The following is a 22,551-nucleotide window of genomic DNA, read 5'->3' as shown; positions in this document are numbered from 1 at the left end:
TCTGATAAAGGACTCATATCTATAATATATAAAGAACTATGAAAATTCAGCAGTGAAACTGAACCATCTACTTTGAAAATGAATAAAAGACCTGAGGAGACATTTCAGATAACATATAAGCACATGAAAAGATGTTCAACATCATGAGCCATCAGAAAAAGGCACACTAAAGCCACGTCACTATACACCTATCAGAATGCCTAAAATAAAAAGTAGTAACAAGGCCAATGCTGGTGAGGATGTGGGGAAACGGGATCACTCACACTTGGCTGGTGGGAATGGAAGATGGCACAGCCATTCTGGAAAACAGCTGAGAATTTCTTAAAAAACTCAATGTGCAATTGCCATAGGATGCAGCACTCACATTCATGGGCAGTTATCCCAGAGAAATGAAGACTTATGTTCACACAACAGCCTTTATGTATCTGTTCATAGCAGCATTATTTATAAAGGCTAGAAACTGGAAACAGCCCAGAGACTGTTCAGCAGGTGAATGGTTAAACAAACTGGTGCACCCGGGCCCCAGACACGACTCTGCAGTAGTTAATGACATCCTTGTTCATCAGTCTTTCAAACTAGAAACCACCATCATGCCTACTCCCCTTTTTTCCATCCTGGGTCTGAGTGGACTTCATTTTGCATTTCTTTCCAATGCATTTTCCCTCTGTCCTTTCTAGTTGCACCTCATGCCTCATTTGAACTGTTGTAAGAGCCACCGAATTATTTCTCTGCCTCATCATGGAATCCTTTCTACACTTCATGTCCCGCATTGCCATTGGAACAATCTTTCCAAAACACGAACAAACTAACTTAAAAGGAATATCCCAGGTATCCTTCCAAATAAGTACAAGCTTTCTGTTAGAAGTTTGACTTCTTGTCTATAGGGAACCCCAGGACTGTAGAGACATGAATTTCCTGTCTGCATTTCAAGATCAGGCAGAAATCCCTGGAGGGGCCCATGTGGAACAGTGGCACAAATACTGGTTCTAGAATCAGAAGCCCTCATATCCTGGTTCTAACACTAGCTGGATGTTCTTGGGAAAGTTTTGGTTTCATAACCTCAGAAACTCCATTTCTTAAGAAATGGAGATGAGGAAGCATACTGAAGGGATCACACAAGGCTGCTGGGAGGAGCGGATGAGGGGCTTGGTGAAAATGCTGTGTAGTCCGTGAAGCACGTCGTATGTGTGAGAAGTGGAGCTGTGTGAATAGCGGTTCTGGAATCATTGTATGAAAACGATGGAAAGCACATTCGTAGTTCTGTGTGATGATACCACTGGGCACCTGTGTTGTACATGCCTGTAACATGGGTGAGCCCTGGGTCAGTACAGCTCACAGTTTGGTTTTCATGCAGTTAGAAAGGCCCGAGAGGACCCTTCCCCCCTCCAGCTGTAGGAAGGAGGTGGCTGTCTCCTGCCTATATTTGGTGGGATTGTCTGTGGCTCCTTAGGGACAGGAATGCAGGGAGTGGGGGAAGAAAGCCGGCCTGACTGCTCGCTAGTCAGCCTTCCCACAGGGAGGAGTGGAGGGGTCATTTCGTGGTAACTTGCCAAGTCTTTCTTAACCCATCTGCTCTTAGAAATGACCAGCATGACAAGTAAAAGACCCGTTAGAGACAGATGGGCTGTGTGTCCCATGCGTTTATGGCTTTGTGGCCTCAGAGCTGCCAGAACTCGATAGCTTTCTGGGGAATGCTGGGTCAGCCAAGGGGCTGAAAATAGTGAGAGGAAGAAAATTCCCCCTCGCTGCTCTGGTCTGAGAGTGATTACTGAGGAGAGCAGCATGGAGGGCCCAGCCGTGGGGTCCCTCTCAAGCACGCCCTCACCGCAGTGAGAATGCGGGTCTCAACCTCCCTAGGCCTCCGTGATTTTCGTCTGTCACATACTCACCTCCAGCAGGGATGTCTATGGTGATGAGATGAGGGAGCATCATAGCACATGTGGCACTTAGTACGCTTGCGGAGAGTGGACGCTGGCGTCAGTGGAACAGGAGACTGGGCTCTGCATGTGGACGCACTCACGTGCTGGTGGCATGGGTGTATAGAGGAGAGAGGGACGCTCTGCTGTTCTTCTTTTGGTCTGTCACCCACGCTGTTGTGAGCAGAATCCGTGAGTGTATTCTGTTGCCCCAGTCAACTTGGTAGGCTGATTGCTCAATTTTCTGCTTCCACTTTTGATTTCTTATGAATGGGAAAAGGAATACTTCAGTTACTTTTCTGGTTGATGGCATACATTCCTTGATATCACCTTAATGCTTTTTAATTTCTATGTATTTTGGATGCTGGAGCTTGCCTGACATCTGTGTTTTTATGGCTCACCCTCTCATGTAACTGTTGGCCACACCAGGACCAGAGAGAAGTGACCAGACCGATTGGTTGTAGGGCTAGGACTGGTATTTCCCAGCCTTTTGGCACCCAGCAGGCTCTGTTTTCTATATTGCACTGCTCTTCCCTATTTCGACCCCTGTAAGGACAGTGGATGTGAAATGTAGCTGGGCGCTTTTGGGGGTGTGCTAGGAGTATGACAGATGCCTCAGACTGGATTTTTCCCCTGATTCTGAATTCTCATGGCTCAGAGTCAGTCTCTAGGCTACTGACCGGGAAGATACAGGAAGTTGTTTTGTATGGCAAACTATGCCAGGGCATTTTTTTCACCCGGCAATTTATTTGTTTTGGACCGGAATAAATCTCTGATATTGGTTTCTTTGCCAATATTATTAGGGAGTGGAGCCTGACTTGTTAACTTAACCTGATTGGTAGTGTTTAGAATCTCAGTGAGTGTGTATTGAACTGAGCGGAAGTGTGAGAGCATCTTGGACAGTGGTGTGTAAACCTAGCTGCACCTGGGGGGCTGTGAAAAAAGCATGCGTGCTTCCTCCAGACCAGTTGAAATAGAATTTGCAGGAATGGAGCCTGGGCAGCTCTAGTGCTGTTAAAAACCCCCCAGGTGGTTCTGATATACCGTAAAGGCTGAGATCCGCTGATCCACAGTGAATTGGAGTCCTGGATCATAGACATGCCTGATGCTTTCACCAGCTTAGAATGGTTCTTGTGCTTTAGAACTGTGAAAAAGTGTTATGCAAACAAATGTGGAAATAGCCTAAATGCCACATCCTGTTACTACCTGCCATGAAGTATATTTACCAGTTATTCACTCTATTCTGATCTCTACCCATTCCACCTTTTCTTCATGGAACAATAATTTGACAGTTGGTTGTGCAGAACCAGAGAAAGTCTAGTTTGATTGGCGGGGAACGATTTTGGGTATGAAGTGCTCTTTAGGCATTTATTGAACTCTCGTTTGTACCACCTCTGTGCTGGACAGTTTATAAATATTACTTCTTTAAACAAGGCCTATGGAGTCAGGCTGCCTGGGTTTTGCTAACTAGCTGTGTCATTTGGGGCAAGTTTTTAAGCTTATATAAACCTGACTTTCATCTATGAAATGGGATGACAAGGGGTCATCATCATCTCACAGGATCGTGCAAATGTGTGTGTAAAGTGCTTAGTTTGGTGCCTAACACATAGTAACTACTCAGTAAAGTTATTATTACACCATCATCATCATATTCAAATGTAAATATTAAGAGCTAATAAGTTTGTAAAAGGTAGTATACCCTTACCCCTTAAACCAAAGACTACTTTAGTTTTAAGTGGTTGGGTTAATTTATCACTTAAATATTGGCCTCTTGAATACCTTGAATTTCAATTGAACATAGCCAGAGGATTTCATAATTGGACCGTTGCCTCTGGAAGTTGGGGCTTTGTTTGTTTGTTTGGTTTCACTTCCTACACTAAGCATGTGGCTGTGGGCACCTTTCTGGTGACTTCTGGTACTGGGGAATCAAAGCTTCATTCGCTTCTTTGGAGGAGATGATCTTTTTTTTTTTTTTTTTTTGAGACGGAGTCTTGCTCTGTCGCCCAGGCTGGAGTGCAGTGGTCGGATCTCAGCTCACTGCAAGCTCCGCCTCCCGGGTTTACGCCATTCTCCTGCCTCAGCCTCCCGAGTAGCTGGGACTACAGGCGCCCGCCACCTCGCCCGGCTAGTTTTTTGTATTTCTTTTAGTAGAGACGAGGTTTCACCGTGTTAACCAGGATGGTCTCGATCTTCTGACCTCGTGATCCACCCGTCTCGGCCTCCCAAAGTGCTGGGATTACAGGCTTGAGCCACCGCGCCCGGCCGAGATGATCTTATGCTATACGAAGCACTCAGACTTCGTTAACTGTGTACCATCCAGACAAGACCAGGTGCTTCCCATGGCAGCCTGTCCTTTTCTTAGCTCTCTCATCAATCTAGCCTGTTCCTTCTATTCCTCTTTATACTAGAACTTCTCTTTGAACAAGGAATGTTGTTTTGTCACTGCTAGGTCCCCAGCAATTAGTAATGCCCAGCAAATACTAGGTGCCTCCTGAATGTTAATAGGTGATAATCTAACAGAACACAAGATAAATCTGCAGGTTGAGATTTAAGCTGTGTGGTATGAATGCTGCATTGTCAAACTTATTAAATCAATTTTGTTAATACAAGTTTAACGTATCTTAGTATCTGACTTAGTTCAGGAATCATTTACTGAGTGTCTTCTAGGCCAGACATTGGGGACAGAAAGGTAATAATATATGATCCCTGCCTCATGCGCAGGAAGTCTAGTGCGATGGACAGACATGTGCCAATGACTGCCATGGAATATGGTGAGTATTAAGATAAAGGGGCACACTTTGTGCCCTTGGAGCATAGAGCAGGGCTTGTGTTCTGGGAACATGGGCTCCATGTGAAAACACAATTTAAATTAATTTTCTTTTTTCTTTTTTTTGAGACAGAATCTTGCTCTCTGCTCCAGGCTGGAGTACAGTGCTGTGATCTCGGCTCACTGCAACGTGCTCCCCCCAGGTTCAAGTGATTCTCGTGCCTCAGCCTCCGAGTAGCTGGTATAACAGGTGTGCATCACCACACCTGGCTAATTTTTGCATTTTTAGTAGAGATGGAGTTTCACCATGCTGACCGGGCTGGTCTTGAACTCCTGACATCAGGTGATCCTCCCGCCTCGGCCTTCCAAAGTTCTGGGATTATAGGCATGTATGTTTTCATCCTTTTAGATATCTGTGGGTAGCACTTAACTTTAAATGGGTACTAATTAAAGTATTGAATGGCTTTAGTATGGATTGAATGACTATGCTCGGGCCTCGTTTTTAATTTCCTTCATTAGAGGAAAAAAAAAATGCGGGTTAAAAATCTCTCATTCAAACTGCTTGGAACCAGAAGTGTCTCAGATTTTTTTGCATTTTTGGATTTTTGAATATTTGTATTATACTTGCTGGTTGAGCATCCTGAATTCAAAAATCCAGAATCTGAGCTGCTCCAATGAACATTTCGTTGAGCGTCACGTCGGCACTGAAAAAGTTGTGGATTTCAGAGTTTCTGGTTAGGGAGACTCATCCTATGTGGGTGCTGGGTTGTCGCAGGAGTTCTGGACCAGAGGTTAGGTGACTAGGCTTTGGTTTTCACTTTGTTACTAAACAGGCTGTTTTCTTCCATAAGCTCAGCTTTAGATTCCCCGGTTGTCAAAGAAGGGGATGGGCCATCTGATGTTTAAGGTCTCTGTCAGTTCTGACTTGGAGACACCTGGCTTTAGTTCATCTTCCTTAGGGGTGAACAAAGAATATGGGAATTTTGAAATTGGTAGTCAACATGTACAGGTTCGTTGCAGCCTGGTTTTGGGTTAAGGTCATCTTTAGTGAGCCCATGGAGAAGCACTGGTTTAGCTGTCAGCTGAGAGGGGTAAGCGGTCCTATTAATTTTCCTCTGTGTTAGGGAAAGCATTGTTAAGGGTCACAGCGTTAGTGGAGCTGGCTGGAAAGGGGAGGGGAACTCACTGTTACAGGTCATATTGAATATCTTTTCAGTCACTAAATGCTTCTTATGATATGTTTTTCAGTTTTTCAGTGTTGTATGATTTCTCTGTGTTAAGCACAGGAAATTTAACATCAGCAAAAAAGAATGCTCTTTCTTTTTTTTTTTTTCTTTGAGATGGAGTTTTGCTCTTGTCACCCAGGCTGGAGTGCAGTGGCGTGATCTCAGCTCACTGCAACCTCGGCCTCCTGAGTTCAAGCGATTTTCCTGCCGCAGCCTCCCAAGTAGCTAGGATTACAGGTGCTCGCCAGCATGCCTGGCTAATTTTTGTATTTTTAGTACAGACGGGGCTTCGCCATATTGTCCAGGCTGTTCTTGAACTTCTGACCTCAGGTGATCCTCCTGCCTCGGCTTCCCAAATTGCTGGGATTACAGGTATGAGCCGCCACGCCTGGCCTTGAATGTTCTTTCTATGGGAATCTACAAAAGCCAGCTTTTGAGCCTAGTGGCAGAAAACCTCTTCTTCATTGTTGAGCTGTGCTGTCAGCTTGGAGGCCTTCAAGCCCAGCTGAAAAATCTGTAGTATTTTCTGTCAGTTGGCTCTCTTGGAGAACTTAGTGAGCACTGGGCTGGAGCGATACTGTCAGAGTTCATGAGCTGTTTGAGGCTCTCAAAGCCTAGATACTGGGGTTGCCCAAATACATCGGCTGGACTCACTATTTCTCTGGGGAGTCGGGGGGTGGGAAATGCTGTGGTCTTAACTCTGCTCTTAATTTGACAGTGCTGTTATTAATGGTAAGAATGATTTCATGCGTTTGTATTTTTCTTCGTAACTCACAGAGAATTTAAAAATCCATTATCTGATTTTATTCCCTCAGCAGTTCAGTGAAAAAGGCAGAGCAGTTTTCATATCTTCTGTTTTCCCGTGATTCTCTTGTGGCTCACAGAAGCTAAGAGCCTTCACCAAGGTCATAGGGTGAATGAGTCGCAGAGCTGGGAGTAGAGGCTCAGGCTTCTAGTGACCCTGTTTCTTCCTGGATAGCTGGCTCTGGTGGCGCTCTGCTCAGGCAACTGCGCATGCTCAGTTTGGTCTTTTGTAAATCCCTGCCCCATTTTGGGGGAGGTTCTTGGGAGGCTTCTATTCATTTTGGAGCATTTAAGTATCTTGTCCTCTCTCCCTCCTCCCAGATGCATGGGCATTTCTGCAGGTCCTCAGGCTGGCCCTTGTGTGTGGGGGCGTCTCCTGCCTCCACGTTGCTTGCATGCCCCCTTCTGAAGGTGCTCGTCCCCGCATGAAGCCCCCTCGCGCCTGCCTCCACACTGCAGGCTGTTCCGTAAATGTTACTGACACAGCATCGTTGTTTTCCAGAAATGGGACGGGGTATGGATGCCAAGTTCTTTTGTGTGTGAAGGCTGCGATGGTATCATCTTGCCTTCCCCGTGTGTGCTCCTTGAGGGTGTCGCTGTGCTGCGGTCATCTGTGTTCCCTAGGGTGCCTCCCTTGGAGTCCCGGCTGTGGCAGACATTCAGTCAGTGCTCATGGCCTAAATGAGAGGAAGGCCAACAGAGCCATTAAATCTGGAAAATGACAAGTGAGGGAAAGGAATTTTTATTGAAGGCATGTGGAAAAGAAATCGTTTTAGAAAAGTTGACCTGTTTCTCAACTGGAGCTGAATTTCAGCTCAGAAAAGCAGCTGTGTGCCCAGAGGGCTTTGGGATTTCAGTTTGTGACAGATGAATTGAATTTGTTGTTCTATGAATGTATTATCCTTTTGTGGTTTTATTAGACCTTTCTCCCAAATGGAATCGATTTTTCTATAAAAGTCACACTTCCTTTTTGAGAAGTGTAACACTAATTGTATGAGATGGTCTCCCAAAAGATTACCTGCCAGGAACCAAACACACTGCCTCAGACTCACGGCCCCTGGTTTCTGCCTGTGCAGCTGCAGGGCAGAGAGGCACGCTCGAGCTGAAATCAGGACACATGTCTGCATCTTCTCTTTCTTGACTGCTGTTTCGTCTCTGAGCTGGCCTGCCTTCAACGTCTAGGAGCTTGGTGGGTGTGGACACATTACGGTATGGAGGAGGGATATGGTGTTGCAACAGCCAGGAGACTCGCTGAAGTCTCTGTTCTCCTCCTGCTCACTGCTCTGAGTTTGTACAAGTCACATTTGTAGGGCTGTGCACAGTGGCTTACACCTGTAATCCCAGCACTTTGGGAGACTGACCTGGGAGGATCTCTTGAGCCCAGAGTTCGGAACCAGTCTGGGCAACATGTGAAACCCCATCCCTACAAAAAATAAAAATTAAAAAATTACCCCTGTGTGGTGGCTCATGCCTGTAATCCCAGCTACTGGAGAGGCTGAGGTGCGAGAATCACTTGAGCCCGGGAGGTCAAGGCTGCAGTGAACCATCGTCATGCCACTGCACGCCAGCCTGGTCTGAGCAAGACCCTGTCTCGAAAAAAAACAAAAACAAACAAATAGAAACCCATTTGTAATAGTGGCAGTAGTTAACTTTTGAAAGTTTGGAGAAAAGTTCCTAAATAACCTGTGACCATGGACAACTTACTTAGCCTTTCTGTGCCTCAGTTTCCTCATCTATGAAAAATGAGAGAATATGGTACTGATCTTACAGGATTTCAATGAGAACTAAATGAGATCAAACTGGGAGCCTGGCACCTCGTGAGTGCTCACTCAATGTTATTATTTCAACATTTTAGAGGAAAAAGAATGCTAATGGGTCACTATGGCTAAACACAGTCTATCACTGGCGTTACTCATGGTGTTGGAAAGAACTTGAATTCCATATAGATAGTGTGATGGAGAAAGTATTTTGGGCATTGGCAGCATTTATTCAAAGAACAAAGGACGTGTGTGTCCTGTGTGGAGAGTTGTTTCCGCTTGTTTCTTTAAATGCTATGGGAAAAGCAGTGGACCCTGTGCTGTCTGCTGGACAGCTTCAGTCTCCGCGTATTGATTTGGCCAATTGTCATTCGCTGTCATCATGGCAGCGGCAGTTGAAGGGAGAGCTTGTCTTGATTTGCATTTTTGTGTGTTTGTGTTATTTATAGACAAGACATGGAAGCCTGTTTATGGCAAGCTGGCAAATTCAGGAAAACATGGAAAAAATCTGTTAGCACAGTTTGCATGTGTGCGGACAAAGAGCAGCCAAATAAACATACATGTTTTCCTGTATTTTAAAAACTCTCTGGGAAAAAAAAAAAAAAGACGTTAAACCGTTGCCCAGATGGCTTATAGAGCTAGAGCTTTTTCCTTGAAGTACATGAGTATGGCTGTCAGACATCGGAAACCCGAAGCCATCTGAAAACATCATTTTGATGCTACCTCCTACCCGCCCTTTTTTTCCATTTGTAAGGGACAAGGATCCAGGAAGGAAAGTATCAGCTCACAAAGGCTTTTGTTACAATTAATCGTTCATGTTCTTTCTTTTGGTATCTTATTCTCTGTTTACATTTTATTTTTATTTTTACTTTTTTTGAGACAGAGTCTTGGCCTGTCACCCAGGCTGGAGTGCAGTGTCGCGATCTCGCCTCATTCCAACGTCTGCCTCCCAGGTTCAAGTGATTCTTGTGCCTCAGCTTCCTGAGTAACTGGGATTACAGGCGTGTGCCACCACGTCCAGCTAATTTTTATGTTTTTAGTAGAGACAGATTTTCGCCATATTGGTCAGGCTGATCTTGAACTCCTGAACTCGGGTGATCTGCCTGCCTCAGTCTCCCAAAGAGCTGAGATTACAGGTGTGAGCCACCGCGTCCGGCCGCTGTTTCCATTTTGTAACGCTAGCATCACCCCAGTGTAGGGTGGCTAGGGGTATTGTTCTTTCCTGTTTCCTGGTGTATTTCCTCTACAGCATTGATCACTCTTGAACATGCTTTTTGGTTGTCTGTCTCTACCTACAAAAATATATGTTCCCTGGTATATCACCAGTGCCTGGCACGTAGATAGTCAGTCAATATTTGTTGAATGAATGAATGAATGAATGAATGGGCTGAAAGAACCTTCTTCTTCTTTCTTCTGTCACTTCACACCAAATGCTTTTGGAAAATGCTGTGTGAACGGGGATCATAAGCAGGAGAGGTTACACCCATTGCTGTGGGATCGCCCATCATCCTCAGATACTTGTCTGGAAGGAGGTGAAATACTTGAGTAGAAATGATACAAGACAACTTCTTCAGGAAATCAGCCAAGTGTCACAGCTTTTCACATAGGCGTGTGATGTTTGTGTATGTGTGTATGAAGAGCTGTCATGGCCTAGAATCACGGGCCTTTAGATCCCTTGTACAGATAGAAAAGTAAAGGTCAAGGCCCAGGAGTGCTGCAGGCCACCGAGGTGGACTCCCTGTCTGCCCTTCTCAGTGCCCGGTCACTTCTCACTGCACTCCCCTCTTTATTGCTAAAGCCACTTTTCCTGACTCTGAATGTGTAACCACGAGGGAGAAAATGTACTCCAGGCTCACAGTTTGTGGAGAAAAAGCCCAGCAGCTGAAAATAATGTTCACAAGGTTTGTACATAGAAAAAGTGGCCATTTCTGTAGTGTCTTTAAATTTCCCTGTTTCTCATACATTTTATGAAGAAGACAGTAGAAGGAGATTTGGGAACAGCAACTTTAGAACTAGGGGAAAAAAATCAATCCTAGAACATTCCAGTTTCTGTTTTCTTCTCAGTTTAGGGCTGAGGCACTTTAGCTTCCTGTCTAAGGGACTACTCAAATCTGATTAGAAGCCATTGTGGGCTGGTAATTATCCGTAATTTTAGGAAGACAGATGCAGCACCAACTCTGTTCTCTAATACCAGGCTTATTAATTTTATATTTGCATGGCAGGAGAAGCAGATGGCAAGGTGGGATAAGCGTTCAGATGCTTGGTCATTGATAGCTTTTTACTTCCACGTATCACATGGGGATTTGGGACCCGGGAGGCCTGCTGAGAACTGATGATTATCTGTCCCTTAACCAGCTGGGTTCTTTTTCCTCCTGAGCTCAGAAAGATTGCTCCTACTGCAGCCAGGGAAGACAGGTGGTTGGCTGGTTAGAAATCATGGCAGGTTATTTTCTCTACCTGCAGTTCCCAGTTGCAAAGCAGAGCTATCAAAAAGTTGTCTTCTCTATTGTATTTCAAATCTGGGTGTTTAAAAAATTGTGTAAGCAAATTAAGCATTTCTTTAATGGTAGTTATGTGTGTTCTTGATGCGAATGAGAGGTGCATTCCCTGGTGAAATCCCTGGGACTTTGTAGGAGGATGTGAGCCTTAGAACTGAAGTTGGTTTTCCAGATGATCATGTAGACATGATGCTGAGCACCAGACAAAGATGTTGATTGAAGCGATTTAAAAAAACTTTCTGAGTTCAGATTTCACACCAATATTTAGAAAATCAGCAAAGGAACTTGGAGGAATGTTCTCAGGCATCCAGTTCAGCCCCCTGCGCACATTGTCATAAAATCCGAGTGTGTGTACAGGGAGGCGCATTCCTTTCTGTTCTCATCACAGATCCTTCCCTGGCTCTGCACCTGCCTGTCATGTGCGTCCGTGTGAAGAACCACCAAACAGGCTTTGTGTGAGCAATAAAGCTTTTTAATCAGCTGGGTGCAGGCAGGCTGAGTCCTAAAAGAGAGTCAGTGAAGGGAGATAAGGGTGGGGCCATTTTATAGGATTTGGGTAGGTGAAGGAAAATTACAGTCAAAGGGGGGTTGTTCTCTGGTGGGCAGGAGTGGGGGTCACAAGGTGCTCAGTGTGGGAGCTTTTTGAGCCAGGATGAGCCAGGAAAAGGAATTTCACAAGATAATATCATCACTTAAGGCAAGAACCGGCCATTTTCACTTCTTTTGTGGTAGAATGTCATCAGTTAAGGTGGGACAGGGCATTTGCACTTCTTTTGTGATTCTTCAGTTACTTCAGGCCATCTGGACAAATACCTGCAAGTCACAGGGGATGCGATGGCTTGGCTTGGGCTCAGAAGCCTGATATTGCCCTCTTCCCTACCTTCCCTAGCTTTTCCCTCCTGTGCGGTTTTCTCACAAAGTGAATGGCCTCAGCCACGGCTTCTCTGCAGCTGCGTCAGACTGTGGCGACAGGAGTGGTGGCTGTTGCAGGGCCTGCTGTCCCCACGGAGCCCAGTCTTTCTTGCCGCTACAACCTGGTCACCATTTTGCCCCGAAAGTATGTAATTCTACAGAATGAGAGCCCACATGCTGGGGATGGAGGCGTCTTTATCACGGTGCTCTGCATATTTTAATCTTGGGTGGAAAGTGTGGAAAAGTATGTGATACCTGTAGTTGGATGTCAGAAGGACGTTGTGAACTTGATGTGGACTGAGGATGTTAAGGTGCAACAGGCACCCCGGCTTCATTAAATGAGACTTCCCCATCTCCCTGCCAGGCACGCGCAGGTGTAAGGCCACGTCTTATGTGTTGTTCTTATCTAGAGTGAGCCTTGTCGTCATGCTTAAAATTACATGATGATATTCTGCCTCATAGAGTAGGTCCCAAAGCGCATTCAACACAGAAATGTACTCTTGCTATTATACATAGAAAGTGCTTTCATATACCAAGTGGGAGAGCAGTCCTAAAATCTGGGCTGGAATCACAGAAGGAAGGCATTGGAAAGCAACAGATTCCCTAGTCCAAAGCTGGTTTTTGATGAACCTAGAAACAGGACCAAGAGAAGTGAATTTGCCTAAGGCCCTGACAGTGTCTCACGGTAGCATCTGAACCTAGCAGTTTCTTGACCTATTTCTTTAAATGATTAGTCATGCTTCCTCTGATTCCTATATAAACCTTCATTTATATAATGTTCATTCTTCATTCATTCTTTTATATTCATTTATATAATGTTCCTCATTCATTCTTTTGTTTCAGTGAATTATTGCAGTGCTACCACGAAACAGTATTTGAGTCAAAATGTGGCAGTGTTGATCCCTTTCCAAGGATTTTACTTGCACAGTTTTTCAAAGTTGTGCTTACAGTTTCTTGTTGGTTGCAAGGTGTCCTTTCAGAAGCCAATTGTGTGGTGTATTTACGTTGATTGTTGGAGGTAGTTTGGTTAGAACCTACTTCGAGTGGCTGGCGTGGGCCTGGGGGACAGTGACAGCTGCCTGCTTCATGGGCAGAGATGAAGTAATTGCTTCCTGGGAAGTACCATCCTCCTGGCCACACTCTCCAGCCCATTTCATTTGTGTTGGTTTCCTTGGCATCTGCATGTTTCTGGCTTCATGTGAGTCTCATTTATTTTAGCATATGACTTCAGGCTGTGGGGAAGAATGGCCATTTCAGCACAGAGATGCACACAAAGGAACAACTGGCTAAATGTGAGTGAAGACATTCTTAGGGGGGATTTCATTTCTTTCATTCTGTAACAGGCGGTCTGGGAAGCAGTCTGGACACGTGGCCTGCGCTGTCACAGTTCCTCCTTGTAGGATCACAGATGTTTGGAGATTGTAGTGATAACTGTTATCATTGAGAATGTCATTCTCGCAGGCTCTAATAAGTCAGGATGTATTCAGTGTTAATTTGTTAAAGACAACTGTATTTCTAGCCAAATGCATGTTAGACGTTTCTCCTGGCATTGTTGCTGGGGGGGTATTCCTGTGGCTTAGTCTTAGGGAAGCACACGCCTTTGAATACTGCAGAAGCTGTGAGTACCCAAAGCGCACCGGAATACTTTTGCCATATGGGGTGTTAGTCACTGATACACATCTCAGTCAGACCTGATGGATTCTTGACCCCTTCCTTTTTTAATTTTTTAATTTTTAATTTTAATTTTTGTTTTTTAAGAGCACAACCCCTCAGGTGGCCACCAGGAATCTCTGGTGTTTTCAGTTGGCTGCAGCCTATTTGCCATCTCTGGTTCAAACATATTCGAAGCCAGATGATGCTTTCCTCTGTTCTGCTGTGTGACCCCCGCGCCCACAGGGTTCAAGACTGTCAGAGCTGGGGGCCACCTTCACAACTACCAGGGTTTCCAGAACCTCCTTCATCTAGCCCTGGGGATGGAAGAGATGTCATCAGAGGTGAAGGCTTATTAGGTTTACATGCCATTGATAACGAATGAGGAAGTTTTCTTTTATATAAGGGGAGCTTCTTAGAACGTGCTTTAGTAGGCTAAAGAAGCTTTTGAGGTTTGCTTTCTCTGGAAAGATAATTTGTGATCCTGCCCTTGCTTTCAACAAAAATATAATTTGCATACCAGTGCATGTTGTATTACTGAGCACTGGCTGACAAATGGTTCTTAACTCGTCATTCACTCAGCCACTGTTTCTTGAATGGCATATGTGTGCCAGCTGTAGTAGGAACTCGCTAGGCTCTAGGACTAACCCTTATGAAATGGGGTCCTAGGGGAAGCAAATGCATATAAGTATAAATGTTTGAGGGGCTATCAGAGGGGGTGCCTATAGGTGCAAAACTTCATTCATTCATTGCCCCATCTAGGAGGTTTTGTGTCTTAGCAGCGTGTTCCATAGCAATACATCCCTCTATCAAAATATTCATCATATTATTTTGAAATTCTCTGCTTAGGTATGTGTTTTTCCGACTAAGTTTAGAACTGGTTAAGGACAGGCTATGGGGTATGTATTATATATATTTACACACACACATATATTTATATATATACACATTACCATTGTAAATTTACAATATATATTTATATATATATACACACATATATATTTCTCCCTCTCTGTATATACACACACACCACACACATATATGTACACACACACATATATATGAAATTCTACTGCCAAGCACAGAAAGTCAAAACTAGGCAAGGGTTCTTTTCGTGTTCATGAGAAAATAGATGTGTTAGTTGAGAGCGTCCGTCAGTTACCAGGGGAGAGACAAGATGGGTTCACAAAGGGAGAGAGTGTTTTGTTTTTGTTTTTGTTTTTGTTTTTTCTTTAACTCTTGAATTCAAAATAATCCAGACTTATGGAAAAGTTGCGAAAATAGTACAGAGAATTCCCATATACTCTTCCCTCAGATTCCCCAAACATTTCACCCCATTTGTACTTTCTCTTTCTCTCTCTGTAGATATAATTTTTTTTCTGAAATGTTTGAGAGTGGAAGGTAGAATGCAGGTCAGGGTGAAAGGTGGAAGGAGAGAGGTGGGTTGGGAGGCTTTTTTTTTTTTTTTTAAACCTTCTGAGATGGAGTTTTGCTCTTGTCACCCAGGCTGGAGTGCAATGGCATGATCTCGGCTCACTGTAACCTCTGCCTTCTGAGTTCAAGTGATTCTCCTGCTTCAGCCTCCCGAATAGCTGGGATTACAGGCGCCCACCACTATGCTTGGCTAATTTTTTGTATTTTTAGTAGAGGGGTTTCACCATGTTGGCCAGGCTGGTCTTGAACTCCTGACCTCTGATGATCCACCCGCCTTGGCCTACCAAAGTACTGGGATTACAAGCATGAGCCACTGTGCCTGGTGATTGGGAGGCTTTTGCAGTAACCCAGAGCGCTATGATGAGGGCTGGACCTGGTTGGAAATGATGAGAAAGGTGAGAAGTGGTTAGGTCTGGCATATAGTTTGAAAGGAGAGTTTAAATGGGTTAGATGACAAGAGAGAGACGTGGCTCTGAAGACATAGTAGTCCTTGCCCTGCTGGGCCGGACGAGACAGGCAGCCTAGGGCTACTACAGCACCCTGCGGGCAGCTCAGGACCTGGGCCAGCGGAGGAACCAGGCAGTGGTGCTGGCCAACTTCGGGACCCTGTGCCTGCACGCGGGTGCCAGCAGCATGGCCCAGCACTACCTCCTGGAGTCCGTGCGGCTGTTATCGAGGCTGCCCTGCAGGGAGTGTGGCCGGGACTTCACCACGTGCTCCTGCAGCTGGGCCACCTCTGCACCCACCAGGGTCCGGCCCAGCAGGGCAAGGGCTAATATGAGTGGGCCCTTCTGGTCACTGTGGGGTTGGGCCATGTGGAGAGTGAGTGCCCCTGTTCCTTCTGTGCGCCTCCCGGGGCCACTCGGGTCAGGGCACACCTGGGGTTTGTGATTCAGAAACAAGTGGTGGTTTTTCCACCATCGAAAGTGCTGAGTCATGGCCAGCAGCAGATGTTGGCAAGCGCCCTGGAGACAGGCGGTTCCCACACAGGGCCAGGCCCTCTGCCCTACTGGGGCAGCCAGCTCTTCCCAGTTTGCCCAGGGACCATGCTGCCTTGAGCACGGAAAGTCCTGCGTGCTGGGAATCCCTAGCCATAACCCTGGGATCAAGGCAGGCTCTGCTGATCTGGGACTTGGGGCCCCTCCATGAGCCAGGCCCTGAACGCCGGTTCTTGTACCCGTGTTATCTGCTTGGTATGTTGACAGCCTGCGCACCTGTCATCCCACTTCACAGAGGACACGGGGCGGGTGATTGCCTAAAGCCGCAGAGCAGTTCATGCAAAAGCAGCTCGTTGTGCAGTGTGTGTCAGGCCCTACCCACAAATGGGGCTTGTGGGGTCCTCGGGTAACAGGGACTGAGCGTGGGAATGTGAGCTTTAGGCCAGAGAAGCCACAAAAGGGGGAGTGGCGTGATGGCGGGGCAGCACTTGGCCCCGGGTTAGGGAAGCCTCTTTAGTCCGGGACCAGAGGGTTGAGAGGATTTAGTCAAGTAATAGGTGGTGGGGGAGGGGCTGTTGGTGTAGCCTGTGTGAAGGACCAGGGATAAGCCAGTGGGGGTGAGTGGTGGTGAGTGAGTGGGGGTGAGTGAGCGGGGATGAGTGAGTGGGGCTGAGTGAGCGGAGGTGTGATGGGGGTGAGTGAGTGGGGGTGAGTGAGCGGGGATGAGTGGGGGTGAGTGAGCGGAGGTGTGATGGGGGTGAGTGGGAGTGTGAGCGGGGATGAGTGCAGTGTGAGCAGGGGTGAGCGAGTGGGGGTGAATGAGCGGGGATGAAGGGGGTGTGAGCAGGGGTGAGTGAGTGGGGGTGAGTGGGGGTGAGTGAGTAGGGGTGATTGAGTGGAGGTGAGTGGGGTTGAGTGAGTGGGGGTGAGTGAACGGGAGAGTGAGCGGGGATGAGTGAGGGGGTGAGTGAGTAAAGGTGTGATGGGGTGAGTGAGCAGGAGTGTGAGCGGGGATGAGTGGGTTGTGGTGGTGTGAGTGGGGGTGAGTAAGCGGAGGTGTGATGGGGTGAGTGAGTGGGAGTGTGAGCAGGGATGACTGAGTGGGGGTGAGTGAGCGGAAGTGTGAGCAGGGATAAGTGGGGTGTGAGCAGGGGTGAGTGAGCAGGGCTTATGCAGGGAGGTGCAGAGTTAGGAGTGGGTGAGTTGGGTGCTGGATGGTGAGAAGCTCTTCTGGAGAGCTAAGCAGGGCCTGGGGCCTCAGGCTGTGGCTTGGCCTTTTCCCCAAGAGCACTGGGGAGCCATGGAGTGCTATCGAACAGTCACTGCAGACTGAGCAGTGAACGGACAGTCAGTGGGCAGGGCTGTCCGAAATCTAGGCCGCAGAGGATAGATGAGGAAGTTGAGTCCAGGGAAATGGCCGAGACAAGGGATCCTGTTGTGGGTCCCCTCTGCCTTGCAGCGCTTTGTCATGGCATAGTGAGACCACTCAGAAGTGCCTCCTGTGGCCTGGACCAGAGCCCCAGGGGCTGTGGCCAAATCTGCCCATTTCCCATCACAGGCCTGGCACCCACTCCTGGCCCTAGGAGGGATGAGAGTTTGGGAAGGACCGTGTGAAGGGGCCCCGGTCCCACACATCTGCCCAAGGAGGGGTGGGGGGTTCAGACCCAGGCTTCTTCCCCAGGGGCATTCTCTGACTGGAAGGAGACCCTCCAGGAATCCAGCGCCCCAACCCCCACTGCAGCCTCCTGTGGCTCCTGGCACAATAGCCTGTGGCACCTCCTCCTACGAGGCCCTCCCCAGGGTGCTGGGGGATTCAGACTTGGAAATGCAGGCCAGGGAACGGGGATCATGCTTCCCTATCTCCCCACCCTGCGCTGAAAGGTCGAGGAGACCGAGGGCGGGGCTGCTACCCCACATGCTTACTTGGGGTCATCTTTGAGTCACTTTCGGTAGTTTGTGTCTTTCTAGGAGCTTGGCTGTTGTGTCTAGATGGTCTGATTTGTTGGTGTACAATTGTTCGTAGTGTTTTCATGGAGTCCTTTTATTTCTGTCAGGTCGGCAATAATGTTTCCTCTTTCATTTCTGATTTTAGAAACTTGGGTTTTTAATTTTTTATTTATTTCTTTTTATTAGAGATGGGGTCTCATCATGTTCCCCCAGGCTGGTCTTGAATGCTGGCCTCAGCGATCCTTCCACCTCGGCCTCACAAAGCGCTGGGATGACACGCGTGAGCCATGGTGTTCAGTCTTGATTTTAGTCATTTGTGTCCCGTCTTTCTTTTCTTGGTCAGTCTGGTGAAAGATTTGTCAATTTTGTTATTATTTTCAAAAAACCCACTTTTGGTTCTGTTGATTATCTCTTTTGTTTTTCCATTCTCTGTATTTTTACTTCCCATTTCCACTCTCATGTTCATTATTTTCTTTCTTTTATTTGCTTTGGGTTTAGTTCATTCTTTTTCTAGTTTCTCAAGGTGGAAGGTTAGGTATTTGATTTGAGATTTTTCTTCTTTCTTTGAATGTAGACATTTACAGTTATAAATTTCCCTTTCAGCACTGCCTTAGCTGCATCTTGGAATTTTTGATACACTGCTATATTTTTTTTTAAAGACAGAGTTTTGCTCTATTGCCCAGGGTGGGGTGCAGTGGTGCAATCTTGGCTCACTGCAACTTCTACCCAGGTTCAAGCCATTCTCATGCCTCAGCCTCCTGAGTAGCTGGGATTACAGACATGTACCACCCCACCCGGCTAATTTTTATATTTTATTTTTTATAGAGACGGGATTTCACCATGTTTCCCAGGCTGTTCTCAAACTCCTGGACTCAAGCGATCCTCCCGCCTCGGCCTCCCACAGTGCTGGGATGTCAGGCGTGAGCCACCACCCTGGCCCGGGCTGTGCATTTGTTTGCATTCTTCACAAATTAGTTTTCAGTTTCCCTGATGGTCTCTTTGACTCACTGGTTGTTTAGGAGTGTGTAATTTCCACATATTTTTGAATGTCCCACATTTCCTTCACTGTTGATTTCCAGTTTTGTGCCAGTACAGCTGAAGAACACCTCTGCTTCGGTCTCAGTCCTTCTCCATTCACTGCGGCTCATTTTGTGGCCTGGCACATGGTCTGTCATGGGAAATGTCCCCTCGGTGCTCGAGAGGACTGTGTATTCAGCTGTCGTTGGGTGGCGTGTGTAACAGATGTCCATTCGGCGTACCTGGTTTCCTGTGTTAATCTCCGGAATGTTTCTGGCACTAGAAAATCAGAAACTTTCCACCGTTCCCAGCGCCCTGGCTTTGGGAGAGGCCAGTGAGCGTGTGGCTTGGGAGCCTGGTTACATGAGAGAAGCATGTGTGGGAACGCCGTGGCCCGGTTTTGAACCCCATTCCCCCAACATGATGCCGTGTGTGGCAGACATGACACTTGGCTTTGCTCTCTCAGGGTTCCATCTGCTACAGGGTCTACTTGTGCCCCTGGCCTCATCAGCTCAGGCTGAAGGTGGCCCTGGTCCTGGCCAGAGGGGCTTTGTGAAGCAGAAATAGATGGCCTGGTGCAGGGGCCGAGCCTGGCCAGGACCTCGGCCCTGGGAGTTGTAAAGAAGGCCGGCCTCTACCGTGAGCATCTGCACCAAGGTGTGCCCATGTGACTGTGTGCTCGGCGTCTGCCCTGGCACGGGTGCATGGCCTGTCTGCGCTCAGTCTCCCCGCCTATGGGGCCCAGGCTCACAGAGGTGTGAAAGAGGCAAGCACGGCACAGGGGCCTCAGAGCCCAGCCAGGTTCGCTTCGATGCTGGGAGACGAACGTCTTCCATTTTGTCTTCTGCCCAGGCCAGTTGCGGGCCGTTCACTGGCTGTGCTACTTCTATAGCACTGTCATGCCCAGCGAGGCCCAGTGTGTCATCTACCATGAGCTCCAGCTCTCCCTGGCCCGCAAGGTGGCCGACAAGGTGCTGGAGGGGCAGCTCCTGGAGACCATCAGTCAACTCTACCTGTCCTGGGCAACAAGCGGTAAGGGCTGGCTTTGCAGTGGTGGAGGTAGGGGCGGGCAGGGCAGGGAGGGGGGCACAGGGAAGCTGGCCCAGGACCCCAGCAGCCCCTCTCCTTTTGATCATTTGGTTCCTTGGCATCAGATGTTTTGAGCTGGTGGGCCTGGGGTCGTCCCAGGGCTGCTGCTGGCCCGTGAGTCCCAGCTTGAGCCTCGCTTGTTGGGTCAAAGGTCATCTCCACCCCAGCAGAGGCAGTACGTGCACTCTGGGCTGTTCTTCCTACTATGGTGGCTTTTGTCCTCTGACCTCTGCCTGCCCCGAATCTTCACTCCTGGCCTTCATCTGTCCCCTTAAATGTGACCACAGCAGCCACCTGTGGCTTCTCTCCCACAGGAGACAGAGCCAGTTGTGTCACCTGCTTCCCTGTGGCAGGGTTTCAAGGTCTCACGTCCCATATGTGGCCTACTCGGTTTCCCCCCAGCATCCTGACCTGGTGGGGTAACCATGGCCCTGGCCACCCCACCCACAGGGCCCAGTGACATTGCTGCAGTCACACCCCCTCGAGTGTCAGACTTACTGAGAGAGCAGGGAAGGAGCCAGATTCCATGGGGACCCGGGAGACTGCCTCCAGTCTTGGTCTCAGGTTCACAGAAGGAAAATGGGCTAGTGTGCTAGAGCCATGCTTCTCAAAGTGTAGTCCCTGGACCAGTAGAGCAGCATCCGTGTCACGTAGGAGCTTGTGGCAAGTGGGAGTTCTAGGGCCTGCCCCAGGCCTGTGGAGCCGGAAGCTGTGGGGGCAGGGCCAGCAAGTTATAAGGACTGGCCTCCGGGTGACTGTGATGCCTGCACACCTTGAGAACCATCGGCCCAGATAGCCCCTGAACACTAACGGCTCCTGGTGCATCTGGAGAAGACACAGGTCATGTCTGGGAGACAGGGGAGATGGACTAGCACACTCCTCCTGCCACAGGGCAGCATGATGCTCGATTCCCTCAGAAGGATGTCCTTCATCTTTTCCACGCCGTGTGTGTTCACCCTGGCCCTCCCAGCAGCCTGGGAAGGGCAGAACACTGCACACACAAGAGGGCCGTTCCCAGTCTGCACATTCCAGATTCATCTGTCACCAGACCCACGGGAGGAGGCAGACTGGTTCCAGGAGGATGAGAACCCTTGTTCTGACACCTGTGTGTGATTCCAGGGCCTGCAGATCCGCTCTGGACTACACCAAAGGAAGTCTGGGGATTTTCATTGACCTTCAGAAGGAAGAGAAGGAGGCGCATGCCTGGCTGCAAGCAGGGAAGATCTATTACATCCTGCAGCAGAGTGAGCTGGTGGACCTGTACATCCAGGTGAGTGGCAAGGGATGCAGGAGGACCCCTGTGCTGTTCACTCTCCATCCACCCATCCATTCATCCTTCCATCATCTATTTACCTGCTCATCCTTCCATCCATCCATCCATCAATCCATCATCCATCCATCCATCCTTCCATCCTTCCATCATCCATCCATTCACCTGTTCGTCTTTCCAAGCATCCATCCATCTATCCATCCATCATCCATCCCTCCATCCATCCATCCATCTATCATCCATCCATCCTTTTATCATCCATCCATTCACCTGTCCATCCACCCATTCACCTAGTCGTCCATCCATTCACCAGTTCGTCCATCCATCCATTCTTCCATCTATCTTTCCATCATCCATCCAACTGTTCATCCTTCTATCCATCCATCCATCCATCATTCTTCTGTTCACCTCTTCGTCCATCCATTCACCTGTTCGTCCATCCTTCCATCCATCCATCCATCCATCCATCTTTCCATTATCCATCCAACCATCTTCCATCCATCCATGATCCGTCCATTCACCTATCCATCCATCCCTGCATCCATTCTTCCATCCTTCCATCATCCATTCACCTGTTCATTCTTCCATCCATCCATTCATCCATCATCCATCCATCCATCTATCATCCATCCATCCTTCTATCATTCATCCACTCGCCTGCTCATCCTTCCATCCATCCATCCATCCTTCCTTCTAGCATCCATCCATTCACCTGTTCATCCTTCCATTCACCTGTTCATCCTTCCATTCATCCATCCATCATCCATCCATCCATCCATCCATCCGTCCATCCATCATTCATCCATTCTTTTATCATCCCTTCATTCAGCCACTATCCATCCACCTGTTCGTCCATTCATACATCCATCCTTCCATCATCCATCATTCATCCATCCATCCATTTATCCATTCATTGATATATCCATCCATCCATCTATCATCCATCTATCCTTCTATCATCCATCCACTCACCTCCTGTTCATCCTTCCATCCATCCGTTTATCCATTCATTCATCCATCCATCCTTCCATCATCCATCCATTCATCTGTTCATTCTTCCATCCATCCATCATCCATCCATCCATCCATTTATCCATTCATCCATCCATCATCCATCCAGCCATCATCCATCCATCTGTCCATTCATCCATCCATCCTTTTATCATCCATCCTTTTATCATCCATCCATTTATCATCCATCCATTCATCATCCATCCATTCACCCGTCTATCCATCCATTCACCTGTTGATCCATCCATCCGTCCATTCATCCTTCCATCAACCATCTATTCACCTGTTCATCCTTCCATCCATCGATCTGTTCAT

At 47.7% G+C, this 22,551-nt stretch overlaps 1 protein-coding gene across 3 annotated transcripts in view; it reads left to right on the top strand.

The window, feature by feature from the left end:
- Positions 1 to 22,551, top strand: part of LOC106999673 (SH3 domain and tetratricopeptide repeat-containing protein 1) — a 50,960-nt gene that overhangs the window by 21,479 nt on the left and 6,930 nt on the right. For all 3 annotated transcript variants that reach the window (XM_077942947.1, XM_077942946.1, XM_077942945.1), the window contains 2 exons: positions 19,719 to 19,898; positions 21,075 to 21,225. In XM_077942947.1, the coding sequence (XP_077799073.1) occupies positions 19,719 to 19,898; positions 21,075 to 21,225 (331 nt within the window). The remainder of the gene's footprint in view (positions 1 to 19,718; positions 19,899 to 21,074; positions 21,226 to 22,551) is intronic.

Source organism: Macaca mulatta, chromosome 8 (assembly GCF_049350105.2).
Source record: "Macaca mulatta isolate MMU2019108-1 chromosome 8, T2T-MMU8v2.0, whole genome shotgun sequence".
NCBI classification, from domain to species: domain Eukaryota; kingdom Metazoa; phylum Chordata; class Mammalia; order Primates; family Cercopithecidae; genus Macaca; species Macaca mulatta.
Note: the sequence above shows the minus strand (reverse complement) of the source record. Positions and strands in the feature narration are given on the sequence as shown.